Source organism: Bos taurus, chromosome 27 (assembly GCF_002263795.3).
Source record: "Bos taurus isolate L1 Dominette 01449 registration number 42190680 breed Hereford chromosome 27, ARS-UCD2.0, whole genome shotgun sequence".
Lineage (NCBI taxonomy): Eukaryota > Metazoa > Chordata > Mammalia > Artiodactyla > Bovidae > Bos > Bos taurus.
This window is the reverse complement of record NC_037354.1, coordinates 39977425-40002580: the sequence shown is the minus strand read 5'-3', so window position 1 is coordinate 40002580 and position 25156 is coordinate 39977425. Positions and strand designations below refer to the sequence as shown.

General features: G+C 43.8%; 1 protein-coding gene across 7 annotated transcripts in view; it reads left to right on the top strand.

Moving 5' to 3' along the window:
* The window catches only part of LOC100847782 (uncharacterized), a 46703-nt gene that overhangs the window by 1088 nt on the left and 20459 nt on the right, over positions 1-25156 (top strand). For 2 of the 7 annotated variants that reach the window (XR_009493182.1, XR_009493183.1), the window contains exons 1-3: positions 49-96; positions 519-1107; positions 3694-3763. Coding sequence is in view for 3 of the 7 variants with exons in the window: in XM_024986403.2 (XP_024842171.1) it covers positions 76-96; positions 519-596; positions 3694-3763 (169 nt within the window). In the remaining 4 variants the exon portion in view is untranslated. The other 5 variants (XM_024986403.2, XM_024986401.2, XR_003032957.2 and 2 more) reach the window with 4 other exon arrangements.

Sequence of the window (25156 nt, the reverse complement as noted above, 5' to 3'; positions counted from 1 at the left end):
AATGGCCTGGGAGGGTTCTCACTGCTTGCTTCACAAGGAGGCGCCTGTGTGTTTGTTGTCTAAACACGATGTTGCATGTTCACACCTGATGGATCTGTGAGTATGTCTTCTTTGTTAAAGTCACATGGAGACACAAGCAAACACCCTGAGTGATCCACCCCCAGCCAAGGGAACTTTGGTAAATCCGTGGTTTGGGTCATGCGGCTCTTGATGGGGAGAAGGTGTTACTTAATTTGGGAATCGTTCTGATCTCTGCTTTCTCTTCGTGTGCCTATTGCTGCCAAACAAGCCACAAGCCATGTTGATGCTGGTGAAAGGCTTGCTGACCTCTCAGAGCCCGTTGTAGGGAGCAAGGGTGCAAGTGTGATTGGAGGAGCCAGTGGGGAGGCCTGGAGTGTGGAGGGACGTTTTAAAGAAGACGCGACCTTGGACTGACCCTTGAGCTGGCCCCAGGCAATCGGAGGCTCCTCAGTCCCTCCCCAACCTTGAACTGTACCTTCCGCCCTCCTTTCCCACAGTCCCATTTTCAAGGACGCAGCCTGGAGAGAGAGCAACGAGGTGTTGAGACTTCTGGATGGAACACCCGACTGAACTGGGTAAGGGCTCTGTATGAACGTTAAGATCTGCTGGGAGGGTGGAGACGCCTCCTGGACTGGCCCAAGCCAGTCCTCCTGTGTAAGTTTCCTTGCTTATTAAATCTGCCACCTACCTGCCTGGCTTTGGTTCTTCCTTGCCTTCAGTGTTTGGGGGGCCAGCTTCAGATATCCTCCGGGGATCTCCTGAGTTTTTAAGCCAGCGCTCAGAAGCTGCGTTGTCAGGGGTCCCGTGCCTGTGGACCCGCAGACCGCCGAGCTGGCGGGAAAGGCAAACCCACGCCTGGAATTGGAATCCTCACCTGTGACGCTGCCTTTTTTTCCGGCCATGCTGCACGACATGTGGGATCTTAGTTCCCTGATCAAGGATCAAACCCATGTGCCGTCTGTAGACAGTGCTAAGTTTTAACCACTGGACCACGAGGGAAGTCCCGACACCTGTGAGGATGGGCCACAGGCTCTCCCTTTGCAGCTTGCTGGGACACACAGAGGCAGCGGCAGCTGATCCACCTTGGTAAGTGGGAGTCCACAGTGCTGGGCTGTCTATGGCCCCCATCGCTGGCACGATGACTTATTCCGTCACGCACCTTTTAAGTTCTGGGTGGCCAGTGACAATGGCTGACAGCGTCAGCTGACCGAGTCGTTTTGTCTCCTGGGTTGTTCAGTGGATGCACAACCCGCGTATCATGTGAGTGTTTCTCGTGGGTGTGAACGTGTGACACGCAAGTCCGTCCTCTCCACGGAGGGTCTGTGTGTGCCTCTGCGTGCTTCCACTCCAGATCATCTCATCTCTGATCTTCCAGATTTTTTCGTTCCAGACCCCTGACTAAAGCCCAGACCTTTGGCTACTGTCCAGGAATACTGATACAGTCTCACTTCTGTCCAAAGTGAAGGACCAGAGGCGTTGTTTGCAGATCTGCCCAGTGGGGGGTGTCCCCTCTCAGTGTCTTTCGGGTATGCTCCGTGTTGAAAGATAAACTTAGGCATTTCAAATATTTTAAGAGCTTATTTGGACATTTTTTTATTCAAATCAGCCAGCACCAAACTGTGTTGAGGCAGCTTCACCAGCTGGAGCTCAGAGACTGGCTTGTAGGAAGCAAGGCAGGGACCTACCTGCTGGTTGGATATAGCTTAAAGTTCAGCTGGGTGAATGTGATTGGCTGTCCTTAGTTTAGCTTTAATAACCTTGAGGCATTTCAGCCTTAGATTTTGGTTTGCTGACTCAGGCTGCCAGGACATTGGAGCCATATCAGTCTAACAGCCTCCTATTTGATTAACACCCTGAATACGGCTTTAATGCAGCTGCCATCTGTTTTCAGCTTGAACCACTGCAAGGAATGTTTAGGAGACAGAATCGGTGAATTGAAGGATTTGGTAAATGATTCCCTTTGTCTTCCTTCCCAAAGTCTTCCCCTCTAATACTCTGAATTTTCTATTCCCTCCTAGAGTATAAATTCCATCGGAGTAGGATTTTTTTTTTGGCTGTGCTGCTTGGTATACGTGATCTTAGTTATCTGACCAGGGATCGAACCCGGGCCAATGGCAGTTGATGTGCAGATTCCTAACCACTGGACCACCAAGAAAGTCCCCAGAGTAGGGATTTTTGCTGCTAATTTTGCTGCTATGATCCCTGGTGTCTAGAACAGCACCTGGCACAGTGTGTTCCCGATAAACATTTGTTGAATGAACAAACGAGTGGATCTCAGAAAACCCATAAGACTGGTTGGAGGCACTCATCTTACCCTGTTTGCTTTCCCACAGCCCCTCCTTCCAAAACTTGACTTATGGTGTTCTCCAAATATCCCCTGCACAGCGCTGCCCTTCACCTCCACTACAGCTGACAGTCTCCCCGAGTTCCTGCAAGAGGCAAATCTCTGGTCTTCCTGCCTCCACTTTTCATTGCTTCCCAAGCACCGTCCATTTTGTTAGGGAATTGTTGATTGAAACTAAGTGCCTTGCTCAGGCATGATGATGGCCCCTTGCATGAGTTGTCTCCCAACAGAAGGCCCCAACAAGATGCATGGTGCTGCTCCTGGGAGGATTCAGAGGGAACAAAAGCAGGGAGAAGATGCCAACCCATAATATGTCCTGCCAACCTCCCAGAATCCTTTGCGCTGGAGTCCACCTTGGCTGAGAGAAGCACTCGCCACCAGGAAGGACCCTGAGTCAGAACAAATATGGGCCAAGCAAGATGACTGGCCAGAGAAAACCCAGAAACTAAACCATCACTATTAAACCTGCAACTGCGAGCCACGTGGCAGGGCAGTTCTCCTGGGCTCCCCTACCCTCTCCTGGGTTCTCCTGGGCTCCCCTACCCTCTCCTGGGTTCTCCTGGGCTCCCCTACCCTCTCCTGGGTTCTCCTGGGCTCCCCTACCCTCTCTACCTGGGTACCCTTTCCCAATATACTCTCTTGCTTTGTCAGCATGTGTGCCTCCTCAGAAAATTAATTTCTGAGTGTTAGATAGTAGCTCGTTCTGGGGCCCCAAAAGGGCCTGCCACAATTTTAGTCACTGTTGACGGAATTGATCTTTTTCTGATGTAAATCAGATCATGTCTTTTCTCGGCTTGCCTGTGGCTGCCCACCTGATAGTGATGAAAGGCAGACGCTGGCCCCGCCCCGGCCCACCTGGTACTGCTTACTTGCAAGCCAAACTGTGTTCTTTTTCTTCCTCAGGCGTATCAAGCTCCTTTCCGCCGCTGTCTTTGCTCTGCTCTGTCCTTTTTCATGTGTGTGCAAATTGGCTTCCTCCTGTCACTCAGGTTTCAGCAAAACGCCTCTTCCTGAAGGAGTCTTCCCTAGCGCCCAATTGTAAGGAGACCCCCTATCTCTCTCCATCCCAGAGCAATTTTTTTTCCTTCATATCTCTTATCACTATTAGAAATGATCTCCTTTTAGAAATATTTTTTTCTGAGCTTTTAAATCCCTCTGTTAGAATGTAAACTTTTTGAGAAAAGAAATCTTATTGTTCTTGGGAACAAAAATCATATTCCCAGAATCCAGCCAAGCACGCGGCACACGCATGTCAGCGCACACACACACACACACACCAATACAAACAGTGACTTAGCGCTGATAGTGACTTAAAATATCTGTTTCAGGAAGACAGCAATGAAGAGCAGTTTGTTCATGACCTTGGAAAAACCAAGAGAGCTGTTTTTACCGTCACCAGTAAGTACAGGGGGTGGAACTCTTGGCTGTGGTTAGCAGAGGCTGTAATGCTTTTCTCTGTCTAGTTATTTGAGGCTCAGCTTTGATCTCTGGGACCAAGGAGGGTCATGGATATCTTGGTAATTTCTTTAGAATTGCATGAAAGCAGTGTACCTTGAATTTTAAAAGCCTAATTATGTTGTTTTGAACAAAAATGACTTTAGCTTGTGATTCAGCCAGTTTTTTTCTGTAAAGAGCTGGAGAGTTAATATTTTTGGCTTTATGGGCCATATGGTCTCAGTTGCTGCTTCTCAGTTCTGCCCTTCTAGTGCAAAGGCAGCTATAAACAATACTTAAGCAAGCGGCCGTGGCAGGGCGTGACCTGGCTCGGGAGTTGGAAATGGGGAGGCAGATTTGGTCAGTGGGCTGTAGTTGCATAATTCCTGCTCTAAGTCTTCAAGGAAGTACATTTTCAGAGATGTTTAGCCAGCTAGTCTTTCTGTGCCAGTAGGGGATCCAGAAACTTTGCAGCATAAATTTAGAAAGCTGAATTTGGGGACTAGAAGAGTAACAATAATTGTAATAGCAGTAGCTGATGTGACAGAGGATGAGATGGCTGCATGGCATCGCTGATTCAATGAACATGAACGTGGGCAAACTCCGGGAGATGGTGGGGGACAGGGAAGCCTGGAGTGCTGCAGTCCATGGGGTCACGGGGCTGGACATGACTTGGTGCCTGAACAACAACAAACAATGCTTAGGTAGTATGTGGGGGAGTATTTCAAGTACTTTTCTTAACGTCTTCTAGTTTCATCCTCACGATGTTACTGAACTTGGGTCCACCTGCCTGAGTGCCCAGTTAAAGCCAATCTGCTGACACCAGGCTCTGGTGAAGGAAAGTACAGTCTCTATTGCAGGGCATTAGACAAGGCATCCAGGGACAGCTAGTTCTCTGGAAGCCCAAACTTCCTGTTGGGTTTCAGGAAAGCATTTTTAAAGGTCAGGTGTGGGAGGGGAGTTGCTGTTTTTGTGATCAATCAGGTCATGATTGATGAGCCTCTGATGGCTCATCAACCATCCTCTGATTGGTTTAAATTGTTATTTAAGAAAAAGGAGGAAAAAACCCTCCTTTTTCTTATCCATAAATTGGAGTTGTTACTGGAACAAACTTGGGTCCATTTTCTGCCTCGCAGCAAAGCCAATTTACTGACACTGGATTGTGGTGGAAGAAAAAAGACAGTGTTTATTGCAGGGCACCTAGCAGAGAGTATGGGCAGCTCATGCTCAAAGGGCCCAGACTCCCTGATGGGCTTCAGGAGAAGGCTTTTAAAGGCAGCCTTTGAGGGGCGGGCTGAAGGGTGCCTGACTTTCTTCTGATTGGTTTGTGGGAGGTGACAGGGTGATGTTTCAGGAATCTTAATCATCAGCATTCTGGTTCCAGCCAATCTGGGCTCTTGTGCTTGTGCTCAGGCTATAGTGACCATCCTCCACCTGGGTTGGGGGGAAGTCTTAGTTCCTGCAGAACTACTCAGAGATACGCATCAGTTCAGTCGCTCAGTCTTTGCAACCCCATGGACTGCAGCATGCCAGGCCTCCCTGTCCATCACCAACTCCCAGAGCTTGCTGAAATTCATGTCCATTGAGTCGGTGATGTCATCCAACCATCTCATCCTCTGTCATCCCCTTCTCCTCCTGCCCTCAATCTTTCCCAGCATCAGGATCTTTTCCAATGAGTCAGTTCTTTGCAACAGGTGGCAAAAGCATTGGAGTTTCAGCTTCAGCATCAGTCCTTCCAATGAACACCCAGGACTGATCTCCTTTAGGATGGGACTGGTTGGATCTCCTTGCAGTCCAAGGGGCTCTCAAGAGTCTTCTCCGGCACCACAGTTCAGAAGCATCAGTATGCATCAGATCGTTGTGTATTTTTCTTGAGGAGGAACGCAGGATTGTTTCATCACTGTAGTGTTGTCATTCTTTTTCTTCTTTACCTGCTTTCTTTTCTTTCTTGAATCTCATACTTCCGTAATTAGTAACTGCACCTGCCTTTTCTTTGGAGCTTAGGGAAGGTCTAAGAGACTAAAGCCTTTTTCTATAAACAACAAATGGGCACACAGAGGAGCTTTTGTACCCAGGAGGGCCCCACAGGGTGCTGCTTGGTTTCAGAGTCAGTAATATTATCTATGCAACAATGGTTTTGAGCCTCAAATAAAGTTATCAATATATTAACTGCCTGCTCTATACAGAGAGTGGCTGTTTTGTTGAGAGATGAATGTGGGCTTTTCCATATTAATGAATTCTCTAGGAGCTTGGTTGCTAAGTCCAGAAAATTCAATTGATTTGGATTTCATATTTCTATATCTATATAGGTTTATTAATACTATTATAATTACAGTTACTATTATAGTGTCATCCATGTGACCTGTTAGTAAATAGGAGAAAAGCTTTGTCAAGGTAAAAAATGCCATATCCAGATATTAATTCCCCTAAAATAAGCAGTGTAAACCATAAAGCATTAACAAAGAACCTTAAAGCATTCCTTCTGAAGAGACGAAAGATTAGAAAGCTGCCCCTGTTGGCTGGCTCAGGCCCACCCCTTCCTAGAGCAGCGGGGCATGAGATGACCTCTCAAGGGTCCTTGTAGCTTTGGGTTTTGTTTTCTGATGTCTGTTTAAAGATTATGCTAATACTGCTGATGTAAAATCCTTTGTACACAGTGATGCTTAAAAATACTGGCTCCTGACCTGAATCTATCCCTGCCGAGTTAAAATTGTATGCTGGAGATTAACAGGACTCAAATGCTCATGTTTTATACAAGCCATTGGGTCTTTCTCTTCTCCTCGAAAAGATTTCTTGTTATTGTTATATTTTGGACTAAAGCAGAAAGAGAAGGTTGATAAAAAATGCATTCAGATAGAGAAGGATTTAACTAAGCTTAATTTTTATATTGTGGGTGAGAAAAAGGAATGAATAATAATGTAGAATACAAAGACCCAGGAGGTGACCCCCCAGTAAGATATCACCAGAGCAGCATATTAACTAGGAAAGAGGCTTTGGAGCTGAGAATAGAGTTCCCAGACTGGTAAGCCGCGTGGATCCAATAAGTAACTCGTCTAGAATTTGGGGAGAATAGGCTTTGGAGCCGGGTAGGAGGGTTCGGACACCAGCAGTTCTGGCCTCTGATGGCCTCTGTGTTCTTGGCAATGTATCTTGTCCTTCTCATCTATAAAATGGGAATAATGACAGAACCTACTTCTCAGGGTCGTCGGGAAGATTAAAGAGGTAATAAATGTAACGTGGCTAGCACGGTGCCTGGAATATGTGCTCAATAATAGCAGTTAATTAAAAATCATACGTACTATTGTGCTTTATTTTGTTTCCTTTTTGTTTTGCTTCTTTGCTTTGTTTTTTTTTCTTTTTTGCTGCACCATGAGGCTTGTGGGATCTTATCCCAGGGATCAAATCTGAGCCCCACTGCAATGGAAGCGTGGAGGCTTAACCACTGGACTATCAGGGTAGTCCTTCTGTACTTTTTATGATGGAAAAATTTAAAAATTTTTAAAATATTTGGAGAGAAATATAATAACCCCCATGCATTCATCAGCAGTTACCCGTTTACGAGCAATCTTGTCTTACCCAATGCCCATTCACTTCTCTTACTTTTTCTTGATTATTTTGAAACAGATTACATTCATATATTTTACTTTGAAATATTCCAGTATGTATCTCTAAAATAAAGGTAGCAGAACACAGTGGCAGCGTTCAGAATATGCCACTGAGACATAAATATTATTTTGAAATGAAGTCATTGGAGAATAAACTTCTTTTTCCCCTGAACTCTTTTTTTTTTTTTTAATATTCCATATGGCCATATTTTTATTGTTTTATATGTGATTCTAGCATAATAAATGCTGGCTGAATGTATTTAATGGCTAAGAGTACTACAACAGACTTTGATCAAAAACCCTGCAGTGATCACCAAATATTTTACAGTACAGAATTACAGCTAATACTGATATATGGTACTTCCTTTGTAACAAGGCTTAATTCTTTCACATACTTTTTACTCCTCACAACCACCCTATGAGGTAGGCACACTTACCATCTGCATTCACAAAGGAGAAGGCTAAGGCAGAGGGGTTAGTTCATTAGTAAGATGTGAAGCCAGAACTCAAATAAGACACTCAGGCACCCCAGGCCATGCTCTTAACCACTGTGCACTAAAGCCTCTCAAAAAGAGGATAAAAGTGGGTAAGATTAATTACACTGGCTGTTTGAGTTTTACTTCAAGAACTGTGATGTATAAGTGAAAAAAGTTTCAAAAATGCCAAGCTATATTATCACAAAAGAAACCCATGGCTAGCCACATTTCTTTAGGAATCCAGGACTTTGCTCTTTTTATCTGCCTAAGAGCAGAGATTCTCAGAAGAACTCAACAGTAGTAAAAGTTCCAGGAATGTATAACTAGGGAAGATGGACTCATCACTCATCCGAGAAGTTGGAGCCATATCTACACAGACATTGTCACAAAACCATACCTATCATCTGTTCTCCTGGGGGGCCGTTTATCTTTCCTAGAAGTCACTTGTTTTCCCATAAGTGCCCTTTCTTCTCCTCTTCTTGCCCTATTAAGGTTCATCAGTCCCAGACTATAAAGATAAGACACCTTTTTGAATCATGTTCCTTTTTGCTTTGCTTCTTTCTTTCTTTCTTCCTGGCTGCACCTTGCAGGCTCCTGCCCATTCTGATAACCTTGAGATATACCTGGATCTGTCCACATTCTGTCCTCTCCCAGGTTCCACCACCCTGGCCCATGCCACTGCCCTCTCCTGTCCATGTCACCGTAGCGGCCCTTGTAGTAAGTCTCCCTGATTCTCTCCTTGAGTCCCTGCCGCCTGTTCTCAAACCCAACAGCCAGAATAACGCTTATAAAACCTAAGCCATTTACACAACTCCTTTGCTCAAACCCTTTCAGAATAAGTATTGAAGTCCTTGCAATGGTTTAAAAGCTTCTAAATAATCTGCACCACTTCACCTCACTCTACTCCAGCCTTATTTTAGTGCTTGGCAGATCTTTATTATTATTTTAAATTAATTTTTAGTGGGATATAATTGATTTACACTGTTGTGTTAGTTTCAGGTGGACAACAAAGTGAAGCACGCATCCATATCCATATATCCACTCGTTTATAGATTCTTTTCCTATGTGGGATATTACTGGTTATTGAGTGAGTTCCCTGTGCTGTACAGTAGGTCCTTGTTATTCTGTTTTATATATAGTAGTGTGTATATGTCAGTCCCCAATCCTAATTTATGCCTTTTCCTCTTCCCCCTTGGTATCATAAGTTTGTTTTCTATGTATCTGTGACTATTTCTGTTTTGTCAATCAGTTCATTTGTACCATATTTTTAGATTCCACATGTAAGCCATATCATATGACATTTGTTTTTCTCTTTCTGACTTACTTCCCTTGGTATGATAACCTCCAGGTCCATCCATATGCTGCAAATGGCATTATTTCTTTTTTGCAGTTGAGTAGTGTTCCATTGTATATATGTACCATATCTTCTTGATCCTTTATCCTGTTGATGGTGGCTCAGATGGTAAAGAATCTACCTGCAATGCAGGAGCTGCCGTTGCTGGTGCGAAGTCACTTCAGTCGTGTCCGACTCTGTGCGACCCCACAGATGGCACCCCACCAGGCTCCCCCGTCCCTGGGATTCTCCAGGCAAGAACACTGGAGTGGGTTGCCATTTCCTTCTCCAATGCATGAAAGTGAAAAGTGAAAGTGAAGTCGCTCAGTTGTGTCTGACTCTTAGCGACCCCATGGACTGCAGCCCACCAGGCTCCTCCATCCATGGGATTTTCCAGGCAAGAGTAATGCAGGAGAGCAGGGTTCAATCCCTGGGATGGGAAAACCCCCTGGGGAGGGGAATGGCTACTCTCTCCAGTATTCTTGCTTGGGAAATCCCATGGACAGAGGAGCCGGCAGGCTACAGTCCATAGGGTTGCAAAGAGTCAGACACAACTGCGCAACTAACACTTTCACTCTTTTTCCCCCAGTATTCCATTGTATATATATGCACCACACTTCCTCATCTAGTCACGTGTTTTCAGACACTTAGGTTGCTTCTTTTGCAGGTTTTTAAATGCACCTGTCATATCCCTTCACAGGGCCTTTGCTCTGGATGTTCTTTTTGCCGGTAGTGCTCTTCTCCCAGACTCCCACATGACCAATTCTCTTACCTTCTTCAAGCCTTTGCTCAAACATCACCTTCTCAAGAACCCGCAGCCTAACCACTCTTAAATACTGCACTCTGCCTCCTGCCCCCACACTACTGATCATTCTCACCCTGCTCCTCTTTTTAATTTTCTAAGGTATTTAGTTGCCTGCTCATGTACCTTATCATTTATTTGTCCATTGCTTACGTATTTGTTCCTCCAGAAGGTAAGTTTCCTGATGGTCTTTTGTTTTGTTCACTGAAGCATCCCGTGTGTCTCGGTCAATGTCTGGCACAGAGAAACTGCCTAAAAGACACTTGCTGGATGGATGGCTGAATTTCTGTCAGTTATCCCTATAAAGAGAACGTAAGTGCATTCCATGAGCCAAAGGACCTCTGGCTCATGTGACCATCCACTCCCCATTTTTTTTTTTTTTTTTTCCTTTTCTTCCTCTTGGCAATTCATCTGTGTGCCTGGCACTGTATTAAATGTTTTCCAGTCTTGTCTCATTTAATCCTTCAAACAACCCTTAAGAAAATAGGTGCTAACAGTATGCATCTTCAGATGATGAAAATCAGGCCTAGGAAAACTCAGCTCCTGGCCATAACCTGCAGGATGAGAGCTGGAAATAAAATCCAAGAGACACCTACATCACTGCTTTAAGCCACTAGGTCATTCCTTCCCCGGGGGGTGGAATTGCTCTAAATTTAGTCATTTATGGCAGTTTCTCCATTCGTTCATTCAACAGGTATTTATTAAGCACCAACTGCGTCAGGTCCTTAGGACACATCAGTGGACCAAACAAGAACCCTTGCCCTCTGCACTTTCCTTTCACCGACCTCTTTCAAAGCTCCAGTTCCGGGCTAATGTGGGGGGAGTCAGGCCGCGTCCTAGGGTCTGTGGGTCTATGGCCATAGAGAACACCCTTCATATAAAACCACTCTTCTTATGGGGTGCATACAGACCATGGAATACTTGTCAGCCACCAAAAGGAATTAAATGCTGTTACACGCAGCACATGGATGGACCTAGAGATGATCAGACTACATGAGATGAGACGGGCAGGGAGGGACAAATGTACGCTGTCCTTTATATGTGGAACCTGACATGGCACAAGTAAACGTGTCTGCAGAACCGGGCAGGGAGGGACAAATGTACGCTCTCCTTTATATGTGGAACCTGACATGGCACAAGTAAACGTGTCTGCAGAACCGGGCAGGGAGAGACAAATGTACGCTCTCCTTTATATGTGGAACCTGACATGGCACAAGTAAACGTGTCTGCAGAACAGAAACAGACTCACAGACAGAACAGGCTTCCGGTGGGCGAGGGGGCGCGAAGTGGGGAAAGGGTGGTTAGCAAAGACAAACCATTATACCCAGAGTGGATGAACAAGGTCCTACTCTATAGCACGGGGAACTATATGCAGTATCCTGTGATAAGCCATAATGGAAAAGAATATGAAAAAGAATGTATATGATCATATGATAACGGAGTCACTTTGCTGTACAGGGCCTCCCCTGGGGGCTCAGATGGTAAAGAATCTGCCTGCAATGCAGGAGACCAGGGTTCGATCCTTGGGTCAGGAAGATCCACTGGAGAAGAGAAAGGCAACCTACTCTAGCGTTCTTGCCTGGGAAATCCCATGGACAGAGAAGCCTGGTGGGCTCTAGTCCACGGGCTCACAAAGAGTCAGAGGCAACTGAGTGACTAACGCTTGCTGTACAGAAGAAATTAACACAATGTCGTAAATCAACTACACTTCAATTAAATTAAAAAAAAATAATTCTTCTTCACCCAAACTTGTTTTGACAGCCCATCCGAAGTACCTGGATTAATGCCACCTTTAGTGAGATTTGAAAGGCCTTTCAAATTTAAGTACTTTCTAAAAATGTTTAGATTGGCCCCCACTTTATAGATGAGAAAATGAAGCCTTAGATGACTTTGTGACATTCTGAAAGTCAGTTAGTAAATGGCAGAGCCAGGATTTCTGGCTTCAAACTTTATGCTCATGATTCTTAGTTAACACTAGAGCAGCACCTGGTGCGCTGAGTGGGATGGGGTGGGGATGATGGGGGGTGGGCGTGTTCTGCCTGGTAGGTAAGAGGAGAATTGAACAGGAAAAGGAAGGGATCCTGGAGGCCCAGACTTGCCCAGGTGTTTTCCTGCTGTGGGGTAACAGGGCCGTGTTTGATTACCAGGGGCAGGTCAGTCCTTTGGCGGGGTGGGGGACATGAGGAGAGGTAGGGCAGGGGTGATGTCGGGAGCCCTACGGGCTGGACCTTGGAAGCACCTGGGTACCTTTTCTCACACTGATTTCTGGAGGGCACAGCCTCAGAGGCACCGGAGCTGGGGTGGAGAAAGTCACCCGTGCTGGGCTGTGGCCTTCCACCTCGCCTGCCGGACGGACTCAGCCTGACTCAGGATGTGGCAGCTAATGTCTCCACCTGGTTGCGATGGGAAATGTCTAAAGAGCAAGGATTCTGTTCATTGCCGTTCTGCTCTTCCTGTCCACATGGGAGAGGAAGTGAGATGTAATGGAGAGAGAACAGGCTTTGGATTCAAAAAAGTGGCTCTGTCATTTACCACCCAAATTATTTGTTTCCTGTCCGTAAGAAGGAGCTGAGGCGCCAACAGTACTTATAAATATTCATTCATTTTTGGAGCATTTATTGGTATCTTTTATACATAAAGAAGTATACATGGTAAGTATCAAGGATATGATAGTTTAAAGTTCCTGGCATATACTTGCTGCTGAATAAATAGTAGCAATTATTATTGTCATTATAATTACTGGTATACATGAGTGAATCAGCAGTGAGTCTTCTGGAGTGGTAGATATCACATCAGTTAGCATTCCAACTAACTAACTAGACGTCCCACCCTAGTATCTTTGTGGAGCCTTATCTGCTGGGAATGATCCTTTTCCTCTCTAACTGGAAGTACTGTGTCTTTCTGCAATGGCTATGTGACTTCTGACAACCCTGGTCAACCGTATCCCAAAAGGAAATTAAGCTGCTTGCCCTGAATATCTTTGTTTCATGATGCTTGATAGAGATTTGCTAATAATTTTGACCTGGTAAAGAGTCGGTCAGTAGAAAATTAGAAATTTTAATGAGGATTCTCATTAGCTGTTCCTTGCAAATAATGGAGCTATAATCTTACTCAAGATTCTTGGCAAAGCAATTCTCATTTCAGTTCTTCCAAGTAATTATTATTTAGTGTTTATAACACTTTGTATTTCCTTAAATTTTTTCAATTATCTTTTCCATTATTCTTTAGGGGAAAAAAATCCCCAGAGAATAAAACCCTTGAGGCATCTTAGCATATTAGTCTCTATTTCACAGATGGGGGAAAATGGGACAGATCTTTAACCAACACCAGTGTAACCCGTTATGCTTATGAAAATGATAGAAAGTTCTCTCTTAATGATTAGTCACAAGCAGAACTTAACCATTAAAATAAGAAGTACATGCACACACACACACATACACACACACAGATAGAAAAGATGCTGTTGGTTTAATGCTTGCAATGTTCAGTGAGCAAAAACAACTCTGTATGACTTCTTTCCAGAAAATTCATGTGTTGAATAAACCCAGATTAAAGATGGTGATTTCATCACCTCTTTGCTGGTTTCTTGCCTTCAGAATTCCTGTTTTCCTCCTTGTCGTCTTCATTTCTTCTATTATTTTTTTAAATAAAAAAGTGAAAGTGATGTTGTTCAGTTGTGCCCTACTCTTTGCAACCCCGTGGAAAGTGGCAGATTTAATAATGGTGGGTCTTTTCATGAAGGTGGTGAATGCAAACTCTTCCATTGAGAATGGATGGACAAGGTCCTACTGTATAGCACAGGGACCCACATCCAATCTCTTGGGATAAACCAAAATGGAAAAGAATATTAAAAAAACAATGTTTATATGTGTATAACTGAGCCACATTGTTATACAGCAGAGACTGGAACAACATTGTAAATCAACTTCTCTACTCAGTTCAGTTTGTCAATAACTCAGTCAATTTCAGTTTCATGCAACTACAAACGTTTGGTTTTGGCTCTTACACTCTGGGTGATCTGGGCTGGTCTGCTCCATGCTGAAGGGGCAGTGTCTACCCAGGATATGCTTTTCTCATGGCAAAGACTCACGCACGATAGTATAAGCATAATGCATAAGCACGTGTTTAGTCTTTGCTGGCGGCTTGTCTTATTAGCCAAAGCAAGGCACACTGCCGTCCCAAAGCTGAGGGACAGGGAAGCTTGCTCCACCCATCAGAGGGCCAGAGCACGGGTTTGGATGTGTTACTGGTGCGAGTGGAGAGGTGGTGAAGCCCTGCAGACACAGGCAGTGTCTTCCTCTTCCCCTCTTGCCCTGACTCCTCTGACTTGCCCTTTAGAGGGTAACTGCAACTGAGCAACTGCAAGATGGGGTCACCGTAAGATAAAGTCTCGGGAAGGACGGCCGCCCAAGGATGTGCCAGGTCGAAATGTAACATCTAAGGAGGCTACCTGGGGTTTCCTAGGGATGTTAGACTTCCGGCCAAGACACTTCCATAATTTTCTATCCCTGTATTGTAGCCCTTTGCCAGTGACTCTTGAGGATCTTCTCTTCTGAAGGTGGGGTCCGTTTCCCTGTCCCTGGAATCTGGGTTGGCTGGTGGCTTGCTTCAGCCAATCCCAGTCATCATGGACTTTGCATGCTTCTGTTCTCACCTTGCCACCAGCATGAGAATAAGCCCAGGCTAGCGGGCTGCAAGATGAGAAGACCACATGGAGCAGAGTCTCTGCTGAAGCCACTACCAGTCAGCCAGGGCACAGCCGGCCCGCCAGCTGGCGGCAGACAGGAGTGTGCTCAGATCCATAGACTGCACGACAGCCGCGTACACGGGTGGGAATAATACACGGATGTTGGTTTTTAATTGAAGTATAGTTGTTTACAATGTGTTAGTTTCTGCTGCACAGCAAAGTGATTCAGACATATATATATTCTTTATATATATAAATATACATAGTTATATATATAACTCTATATATTCTTTTTTTTTTTTTGGTATTCTTTTCCATGATGGTTTATCATAGGATATTGAATATAGTTCTCTGTGCTCTACAGTAGGACTTTGTTGTTATGGCTGCTGTTTTAAGGCATCAAGTTTTGGGTGGCATGTTAGGCAGAAGTACTAACTTAAACACCCTGGATTGTCCCATCCTGGGCTACCTGGTACCACAGCATCGCTTTCCCAGATCCTCCACATTCTTGGGACGAACAGGAGGTGATAAAACATTTGCTGTTTGCTGATGCCGTCTCTTGTTGCCCAAAACTGCATTCCCCACAGTTCAGGAGATTTTTTTCGTGCCTGACTTTTCCACAGTTAGCTTATATAGTGGGTAGCTATTTCTTTAGAAAGATTCTAGGATACAAATTGGTTTTGGAGAATGTAATTACTGATATAATACAATGGAAAGGGAAGCTTGCAGGGTTTTCTGTTCAAGCTGTCTGATGCATTCTGATTTCTGTAACAATGATAATTAATTGTAGCTGGGTAGAAAATCCATTCTCTTTGAGGAATCAGTGAACTGTAGAGAAATTTGTCAGTAACCGTTGTCTGGAATTTTAGTCTCCATGTAGGAGACAATAATTTTGCAATGATAGCTAATGTACAGCAATACCAATCCAAGATAGAGAAGCCTATTATGCACTATTGTGTATTTCTAGAAATATGTGATATTGGGATTGAGATCAAAAAGGTAAGAGGCCTGATATCAAAGCTCTGCTTTTCTCTTCCCTATTTTATATCAGCATGCCGACTTAAAGAAAATGCACAATGTAAGAGTTGTGAGTTGAGTTTCATTGGGGGCAAAAAGAAGACTGTGGCCTGGGAGAGAGCACCTCAGATAGCTCTGAGAAACTGCTCCGCAGATGCAGGAGGGAAGAGCAGTATGCATGTGATTTTGGTGAAGTGGGGGGGGGGCGGTACATGCATTGAAACACACACTTTTTTTGCGGAAGGTTTCTGTCAGTCCTGAGGAGCAAATGTCACCATGAAGGAGTTTAGTGCTTTTCTAGATGAGAGGAGATGCAAGAATTGGGCTCCTAAAATCTTCTCCTGAAAATAACTATCTGAAGGCCTGTTATGCCCATTTTCCCCAGAGCACCGATTGCCTCATTTCTGTTCTCCACCTTGAGTTCCTTTCAGAGGGTGTTGAAGGTCAGTGGCTTTGACTGCATGACTGCAGCGGCTCATGATTTAATCCTTGTAAATCCTTGCAAATCAGAGGGAGATGGCAAGTGCCCATGGCAAGTGCCAACTTGTAGTTGACAAGCCCTGAAATACAATATAAAGAGAAAAATGTGAAGCTGTAAGTGTGGCAGACTTTTGCAGTTATCAAACATAATTAAGGCCATGATCTTTGGGATTTGAAGAAATTATCAGTCTATGAAGGTATCAGGGGAACTTTCCATCTTTGCAGTTAATCTACAATTCCACTGTAGATTTTCTGTGGTTTAGTGTTTTGTTATCAATGTTTTTCTGCTCATAGCTGAATGCTACTAGATTCCCCTTCACTTTTGTGGATGTGTTTCATTAGTTAATTTTTTGTGTACTATTGTTATTGGAGTGCTGGTTTTAGCCTGTCCAAAGAATGGGGACTGTGTCACAAGTGAAATCTGTGCTAAACAAGAGATACAGCAGGATGCCTCACACTGCTTCGATTTACACTGATAAATCTATTAATCTACTTGGAAAAGTTTTCTCGGATGTGGTGGACTTGTACTGTTCCATTCACAGTTCACCTCCCATCCCTCCTGGAGGGCAGAGCTGTTATTTTTTTTCGTGACCTCAGAGTCTAGCATAGATAAGCACTGAATAAATGCATCAGTCATTTTGGCTTACCAGGGGCTCAGCTTCCATCAAGCCTCTCTGTAGGGCCAATGGGAACATGAAGAATCCAGGCCGTTTTTGTGTATTCACTCTTACTGGTAGGTTTCACAAACAGAAAGCCTTTCCCTTAAAGATTTCAGGTGATGTTTTGGATTTCTTCTGGAGTCCTGGAGCTTGGTCACTGAAGAACGCAACTCATATGATCGTCTCTTTTTTAAGTGACTCATTAAGCGGAGAAAAGAAATATTTCTATGAAGAATGTGAGGGCAACAATGTTTGCATTTTGCTCACTGCTTTATCTCTAGCACCTAGAACAGTCCTGACACATAATAGGAACTCAGTAGACATCTGTTCAATGAATAAAAAGAAATTGGAACAGGAGAGAGACCAAGAGTTCTGGGCGAATTCTCATCCCAGCTGAAGTCTTGAACCGCTGCCTCTTCCTTAGACTTCCTGGCAAGAGGGGACTGCCTTGGGAAAAAGTGTTACACACCTTTATATAGGTGTTATAAAGACAGACGTGCTTTAGGTTTCCTTTCACTCGCCCTTTATCTGAATCCCTGCCTGCCCCATTTTCCTGAGTTCAGGTCAAGTTTAGTGCCAGCTCCAAGGTGAGGTCCTTGATTACTCCTCTCTCATGATCTCCCCCTTATCTGAACACATGGGATCAAATCTGCCCTTGGAATCGTACAAATTTAATATTCCTGTTATGTAAACCAGGCAGATATCCTGACAGCAATTTTATAAAAGTGCAAGGGGGACTTCCCGGGTGGTCCAGTGGTCAAGATGCCGCACTTCTACTGCAGGTGGCATGGGTTTGATACCCAGTCAGGGCATTAAGATTCCGTATGCCTCATGGCTTTGCCCAAACAAAAAACAAACAGAACCCATAAACATGCAAGGAGCTCAGAAGAGAGAGCTGAGCTGGAGATGCGCGTTTGCATCATTGGTGAATGGGTACTGATGAAAGTTGTAAGGGCAGATGAGATAGCTTGGGAGAAATGCGTAGGATGAGAAGAGGCAGGGAAAGCAGCTCTTCTCAGCCTGGAATGTGCACATAAATCCCCTGGGAATCTTGTTCAAATGTTGACTGATTCAGAAAGCCTGGGACAAGGCCCACGATTCTGAATTTCCATCCTGGTCCAGAGGATGGCGATGCTACTGTTTCATAGACCACACTTGGAAAAACAAGGGCATAGATGATTGAAACTTAAGGAGCAATGATATTTTAATAATAGGTAAAGGGAGAGAAAGCTGCAAAGAGATTGTGAAGAGTTGCTAGAAATGGAAGAAATCAGGAGAGCTATTGTGTCATGGAGTGAGCGGTGGGGAGATTTTCAAGACAGAGAGCACGTTCAACTCAAAGACTGCAGAGAGACAGTAACCAAGAGCAGGCTCTTTTGGATTCTGCAGGAAGAGGTATCTCCGATGATCTTAGGGCCATTTTCATGGAGTCATTTCTTTGAAAGGAAGAAGAGAAAGGAAGCAATAGCAGTTGTTGGATGCATATAACTTTCAATATAATAGAAATTTGAACACGTTTATATACCGAAGAGAAAGAAGCAGCAGATATATTATGCCTAACAACCTAAATGGGAAAAGAATTTGAAAAAGGATACATGTACATGTATTACTGAATTACTTTGCTACACACCTGAAGCTAAGAGAATATTGTTAATCAGCTATTTGTTGTTGTTGTTTAGCTGCTAAGTTAGCCCACCAGGCTCCTCTGTCCATGGGATTTCCCAGGCAAGAATACTGGACTGGGTTGTCATTTCCTTCTCAGGGGATCTTCCAGACCCAGGGATTAATCAAACCCACGTCTCCTGTATTGGCAGGCGTATTCTTTACCTCTGAGCCACCTGGGAAGCCCTAATCAACTATACTTCAAAATAAAATAAAAATACAAAATACATTAAAAAAAGAAAGAGGAAGTGGAGAAGAAAGGCCAGAAGTAGGGCAGTAGATTGGAGCAAACTCTGAAGAAGGTGGGAGGTGACAGGAGTCAGACAAGAGGCAGAAGAGGATGGATAAAAGCTGAAGTCTGAAATCTGAAGGAGAAGCAGGTTTAGGGAAATGGGATTCGTACACGAAGCTTCCGTTTCTCTATGAAGGAAGGTTAGAGTTATCCATGGGAAACTGACAGGGGAGGGTGGTATGCCGAGGTAACAGGCTTAAGGAAAATCGTGGAAGTGTGAAAGAGCTGTTGAGGACAGTGGGGAAGGGGATGGACCAGGGACAGAATTTCTGGGTAGAACTGAGTTTCCAGTTGAGGTTTAAAGCCTTGCATTTGTAATGGTACCAGTGCTCCAAGTTATGTGATTTTTCTCCAAGAGAGCTGCTCAACAGCCTGGGTGCGAGTGCAGGAGGGATGATCCATGGTTGTATTTTCGCTGAGTAGGTGTCATAGACCACACAAGGCGTTTCAGATTCTTGACACGCACACTTGGGTGTACCCATACCCACATGAAATCTTGAATTTGCCATTTACAATACCCAACATGGAGTTTCTATGTATTTTGCTGGTAAATGAGGCTTTGGATCTAGGAGAATCACTGATTCCCAGCTCAAACAGATATTAGGGAACTGTCAGCAAAAGTTAAAAACCAGGGTATCTTATTCTTTCTAGCTTCACCATCTAATCAGGTAACCACCAGCCACATGAGGTTATCGAGCACATAGAATACTGCTAGTCTGAACTGAGGCCCACTGTAAGTATAAAACACACACAGGATTTCCCGAGTGGCCCAGTGGTTGAGAATCCACCTGCTGATGCAGGGTACAGTGCAGGTTTGATCTCTGGTCTGGGAAGATCCCACATGCCACTGGGCAGCGAAGCCTGTGAGCCACAACCACGGAAGCCTGTGCACTCACAGCCCGTGCTTGGCAACAAGAGAAGCCGCTGCAGTGAGAAGCCCGAGCACGGCAACTAGAGCATAGCCCCCACTCGCCACAATTCACAGAAAGCCCACATGCAGCAATGAAGACCCAGCACAGCCAAGAAACAAATAAGTAAATTAAAAAAAATACACACAGGATTTCAAGATTTACAACTAAAAGAAAGCAAAATGTCTTACTAATGATTTTAAAATATCCACTGCATATTGAAATAATAATAAGATTTGGCTATGTTAAATTAGATGAAACCAATTGTTTAAATTATTTTCACCTTTCATTTTACTTTCTGGAACATAGCTGCTAGAGGATTTAAAATTATATGGGTGGCTCACATGATGATTCTATTGCATGGTGCTGCTCTCGGTTCTTCTCTGGATCAGTTAATCTTTACTGTTAGTTACCCTCTGTTTCTGCTTGTCGTGTTAATCACTGTGTCCAGTGGTACAGCTCAGTCAAGTCTTTTCTGAGCTCAGATGATGGCTGACTTTGCCACCCACTTTTTAATTGCTACTATTTCTAGGAGCAGTTGAGTCACGTCTTTGAATTAATCAGAGAATTTTTGCCAGAAGTCCTGTGGATTGGCAGCCTGCCAGCGTGCAGAAGCTAAAAGCCTGACTCAAATGAGGAAACTAGTCCTTTCTGGGTCCCAGCAGGGCCTCTGTTATTGGAGATTGGGTTTTCCTAACATCCATAGAGGGAACCCAGGGAAGGATTCTGATTGGCTCTACTGCACATCCCTGAACCAATCCCTGGGGTCACACAGGAGGATGTTGTCCCAGTGTGATGATGACCCACTTTGATTGGGTCACATGCCAAAGCCTGTGACTGGTAGGGAGAGTTTGTTACTAATAGGGAGAGAGAGAAGTGTGTATGTGTGGGGCAGACAGAAGAGTAGTTCTACCGTCTACTATCATCAGCAAGAAGTCTTCAAACCCAAGCCTTTTATTTCAAGGGCAGGTTGTACTTTGGCTTGATTGAGCGTCAGCAGGCTGGAGTTTACCCACAGGAACGTGCGCATCTAAGAGCACAAACCATCCTGAATCGGAGACTAAGTGACCTGCACGGAAAACACTTAACGCTTTCCCTGAACCGTTTGTTTGCCTCCAAGTCTTATAGCATTTGTACGGTTTCACTTAGTAAAAGTATAGAAGAGACAACTGTAAGTGTTGAGCAATTAATTATATGCTGCTCCACGGGACTGAGCCATTACCCACAGCGAGGGAGTATATACAAACTGCACAGAAAAACAGCCCTTGGGTTGGTTCTGGAATTAGTCCATGCTTGTAATAACTGCATTCCAGAAAATTGTTTCTCTGTCCACTTTCAGCATATTTTAAAAAGACTAAAATCTGCATTACTTAAAATCATGGTATAGCGTTGCATTAAAAAAAACCCAACTAATTCTTGGGGTGGGTCAAATGAGCCTCTGGGAATTCTCTTTGAAAAGAAGATAATCTGGAGATGTGAGAAATGTAATTGCTTCTGCTCGTCAGCAGACTGTGATCTTGTTTCTATGCTGTTTTTCTTTACCTGTTGATTTTGAGATTTGAGGACATGGCCTGTCAACAATCATTGACAAAGCGTGAGGATATCATTAGCTTCAACCTGTAATTAAAATAGTTTTCATAACCATTCATGATACCATTCTTGTGAGGAAGGCCATGATACATAGAGAAATGGGGAATCAGAGTTATTAAGAAGTTTTTCTAAGGTCATACAGATAGTAAGCAACAGAGCTGGGTCTTAAACCTCTGTTTTCTCTATTAGATAAGGATGCTTTTGGCTACGTGTGACCAGGTACCTGGGTCATAGTGGCTTAATCACAAAAGACCATTAGCAATCTCACATAAACAGAAGACTGGAAGCAAGTTGTTCTAGGTCAGTTCAAGGAGCCAGGCTTGTGTCTCTTTGATTCTCTTGACCTGCCCCTTAAGGCCACAAGATGATTGCAACAGGTCCAGCTGTCACATCTTCACATTGTAGAGTCAATCCAAAGAGAAGAGAGACAGGAATCCTCTCTCTCTCTCTCTTTCCTCCTCCCTCTTCCTTTCTCCTTCCTTTCCTGCCCATTTCTGCCACTCCCTCCTTCTTGCCTGACTTCATCCACTTCTCCCTCCCTTTCTCCTTTTCCGTCTTTTAAGTCTTCTTTCTCTCTTTCACGTTCTTTCCTTCTCCCCCTGTTTTAATTAGGAGATGCATCTTCCCTGATAACTCAGATGGTAAAGAATCCGCCTGCAGTGTGGAAGACCTGGGTTCCATCCCTGGGTTGGGAAGATCCCCTGGAGAAGGAAAGGCTGCCCTCTCCAGTGTTCTGGCCTGGAGAGTTCCATGGACTGCATAGTCCATGGGGTCGCAAAGAGTCGGACACGACTGGGTGACTTCCACTTTCACATCTTTCCAAGAAATAGTTCTAAGATTTCCCGATGTATCAGTATGGCTAGAGTTCGGTTACATTTATTATCGCTAACTACAAAAAGGGCAGCGAAAATGAATATCTGGCATTTTTAGTCTCTGTCATGGAAGCGGATTTTGCCACAAGGGATGGCAGTATTGTAAAGTGAACGTGGAGATGATAACCAATAGTATCTACTATATCTCTGTACTTAAGATCCAGTGTCCTTTTTAAGGTATCTCATCAGATTGAGTTTTATTAGTCAGAATTAGAAACAGGCTTAGAATGTATTAATTGATTAAGAAACCATTGTCTGGGACTTCTCTTGCTGTCCAGTGGTTCAGACATTTTGCTTTCCAGTTGGGGGGTGCAGGTTTGATCCCTGGGTGGGGAACTAAGACCCCTCCCTACCCCCACCTCATGGCCAAAAACCCAAAAACATAAAACAGAAACAATATTGTAACAAATTCAAAACAGACTTTTAAAAAGGGTCCACAACAACAACAGCAGCAAAATCTTTGGCCTTTCCTGGTGGCTCAGTGGTTAAGAATCCACCTGCCAATGCAGGAGACATGGATTTGATCCCTGGTCCAAGAAGATCACCCATATGCCACGGAAGAATTATGCCCAGACACCACAGCTATAGAACCTGGGCTCTAGAGCCCAAGACCTTCAACTGTCGAGCCCGCAAGCCACAGCTACTGAAGCTGTGTGCCCTGTAGCCTGCGCTCTGCAGCGAGAAGCCACCACCAAGAGAAGCCTGTAGCGAAACTGGAGAGCAGCCCCAGCTTACTACAACTAAAAGAGCTCACACACAGCAACGATGACCCAGCACAGCCAAAACTAAATCAATAAATATTATCAAAAAAGTCTTTAAAAAGAACTGCTTATTGAAGGACTGATTGCTGGAAGAAATATCAATAACCTCAGATATGCAGATAACACCACCCTTATGGCAGAAAGCGAAGAACTAAAGAGCTTCTTGATGAAAGTGAAAGAGGAGAGTGAAAAAGTTGGCTTAAAGCTCAACATTCAGAAAACTAAGATCATGGTATCTGGTCCCATCACTTCATGGCAAATAGATGGGGAAACAGTAGAAACAGTGACAGACTTTATTTTTTTGGTTTCCAAAATCACCGCAGATGGTGACTGCAGCCATGAATTAAAACACACTTGTTCCTTGGAAGAATGACCAACCTAGACAGCATATTAAAAAGCAGAGACATTGCCAACAAAGGTCCGTCTAGTCAAAGCTATGGTTTTTCCAGTAGTCATGTAGGGATGTGAGAGTTGGACTAGAAAGAAAGTTGAGCACTGAAGAATTGATGCTTTTGAACTGTGGTGACACTCGAGAGTCCCTTGGACTGCAAGATCGAATCAGTCAATCCTGAAGGAAATCAGTCCTGAGTGTTCATTGGAAGGACTGATGCTGAAGCTGAAGCTCCAATACTTTGGCCACCTGGTGCGAAGAACTGACTCATTGGAAAAGACCCTGATGCTGGGAAAGATTGAAGGTGGGAGGAGAAGGGGATGACAGGATGAGATGGTTGGATGGCATCGCCGACTTGATGCACATGAGTTTGAGTAAGCTGTGGGAGTTGGTGATGGACAGGGAGGCCTGGTGTGCTGCAGTCCACGGGGTCACAAAGAGTCGGACTCGAATGAGCGACTGAACTGACTGACTGATTGGGGGACCACTCTTTACCAGACAGATGGTAGGTGTCCTTGGATTTCAGTGATAAGTAGGTGCTGTTCTTGACTTTAAGGGATATACAGACAGTGAAGGAAGGCAGGACCCAAGGGAAAATGTGTTAAATGCAAATCAGCATTAAGTGTTATTACACTGGAGAATCAACGGTAGGGGTTTAAAGAAACAGATATTACCTCTAGCAGGTATTTGGTGTTGAAGAACTAAAATGAGTATATCACCAATTCAGTCCTCTGCTGAGAAGTCTGGCTGCAGTATGTCCCTTGGCAATGATGCAAAGCTCTTACAAATAGCTGAGTCCTCATTTTTGGTAGAAAGTAGAGGAAATGAGTTGAAAATGTCACAGCTGAATTTGTGTGTACATACAAAGCCAAAACCGAGGTATATACATTAGAGTCTTTTTTGACAACAAACCATTCTTCAGCAACTTCAAGTAGTCTCGGACAACAGTCACCTTGGGACATTGGCCAATTTGGGGTTGCTGATCTAAGCTTGCTATTTAATATCACTGTTTTTGCTCTTTTTCTTTAAAATGTATTCCTTTTGATACCCTATGGCCAGGATGCTTATAATTGGGGTGTAATTAAAGTTGGCTATTGACTGTCCAGTTTTTGGAGCCAGGTTTTAAGCCAATGGAAGCATGGGCCTAGGACACTTATGATCTCTATTCTGAGAGTCTCATGCATGAGATTCATCTTCTCCATGAAATCTAGCTTTGACATTCAGATAATTTTAGAGGCAGAAATTCTTTGTATCATATCCTACTAGGAGAATATTCTTCAAAACATGAAATTTTTGCCTCTTATAAGTTGACTTTTTGTCATGTACTTAAAAAAAAACCTCCCATGGCCTTGATATAGTGCACTGTATATAGTAGGAGTTTGTAAATAATAGCTTTATTAAATGATGCTTATTTATCAGAGGCTTTGAGCAAATTATTAAAAATAGTCTTAAATCTGAATATTAAGAGGCTCAGAACTAAAAAAATTGCTTTTGTGATACAATACATTGAGCAGTGAAACAGGTTTTATGTGTTTCCAAAAATATTTATGAAATAAGACATACAAAAAAGTGCAAAGTATAACAACAAACACCTTTGTACTTCCTACCCAATTTTAATAAAAAAATTAAACTTGTTTTAAAATGAGCAGTTGCTCTTTTTTGTGTGTGTGCAAAAAAACTGGGACTTCCAGTATGAATCTTGACAATGAATCAGGAGTTAAGAGCAAAGGTCTATTTTCTCCTATATTTAATCTCTTTTTAAAAATTTTAAAGTGTAGCTTATGTACAACATCATATAGATTTTAGGTATACAACATGATGA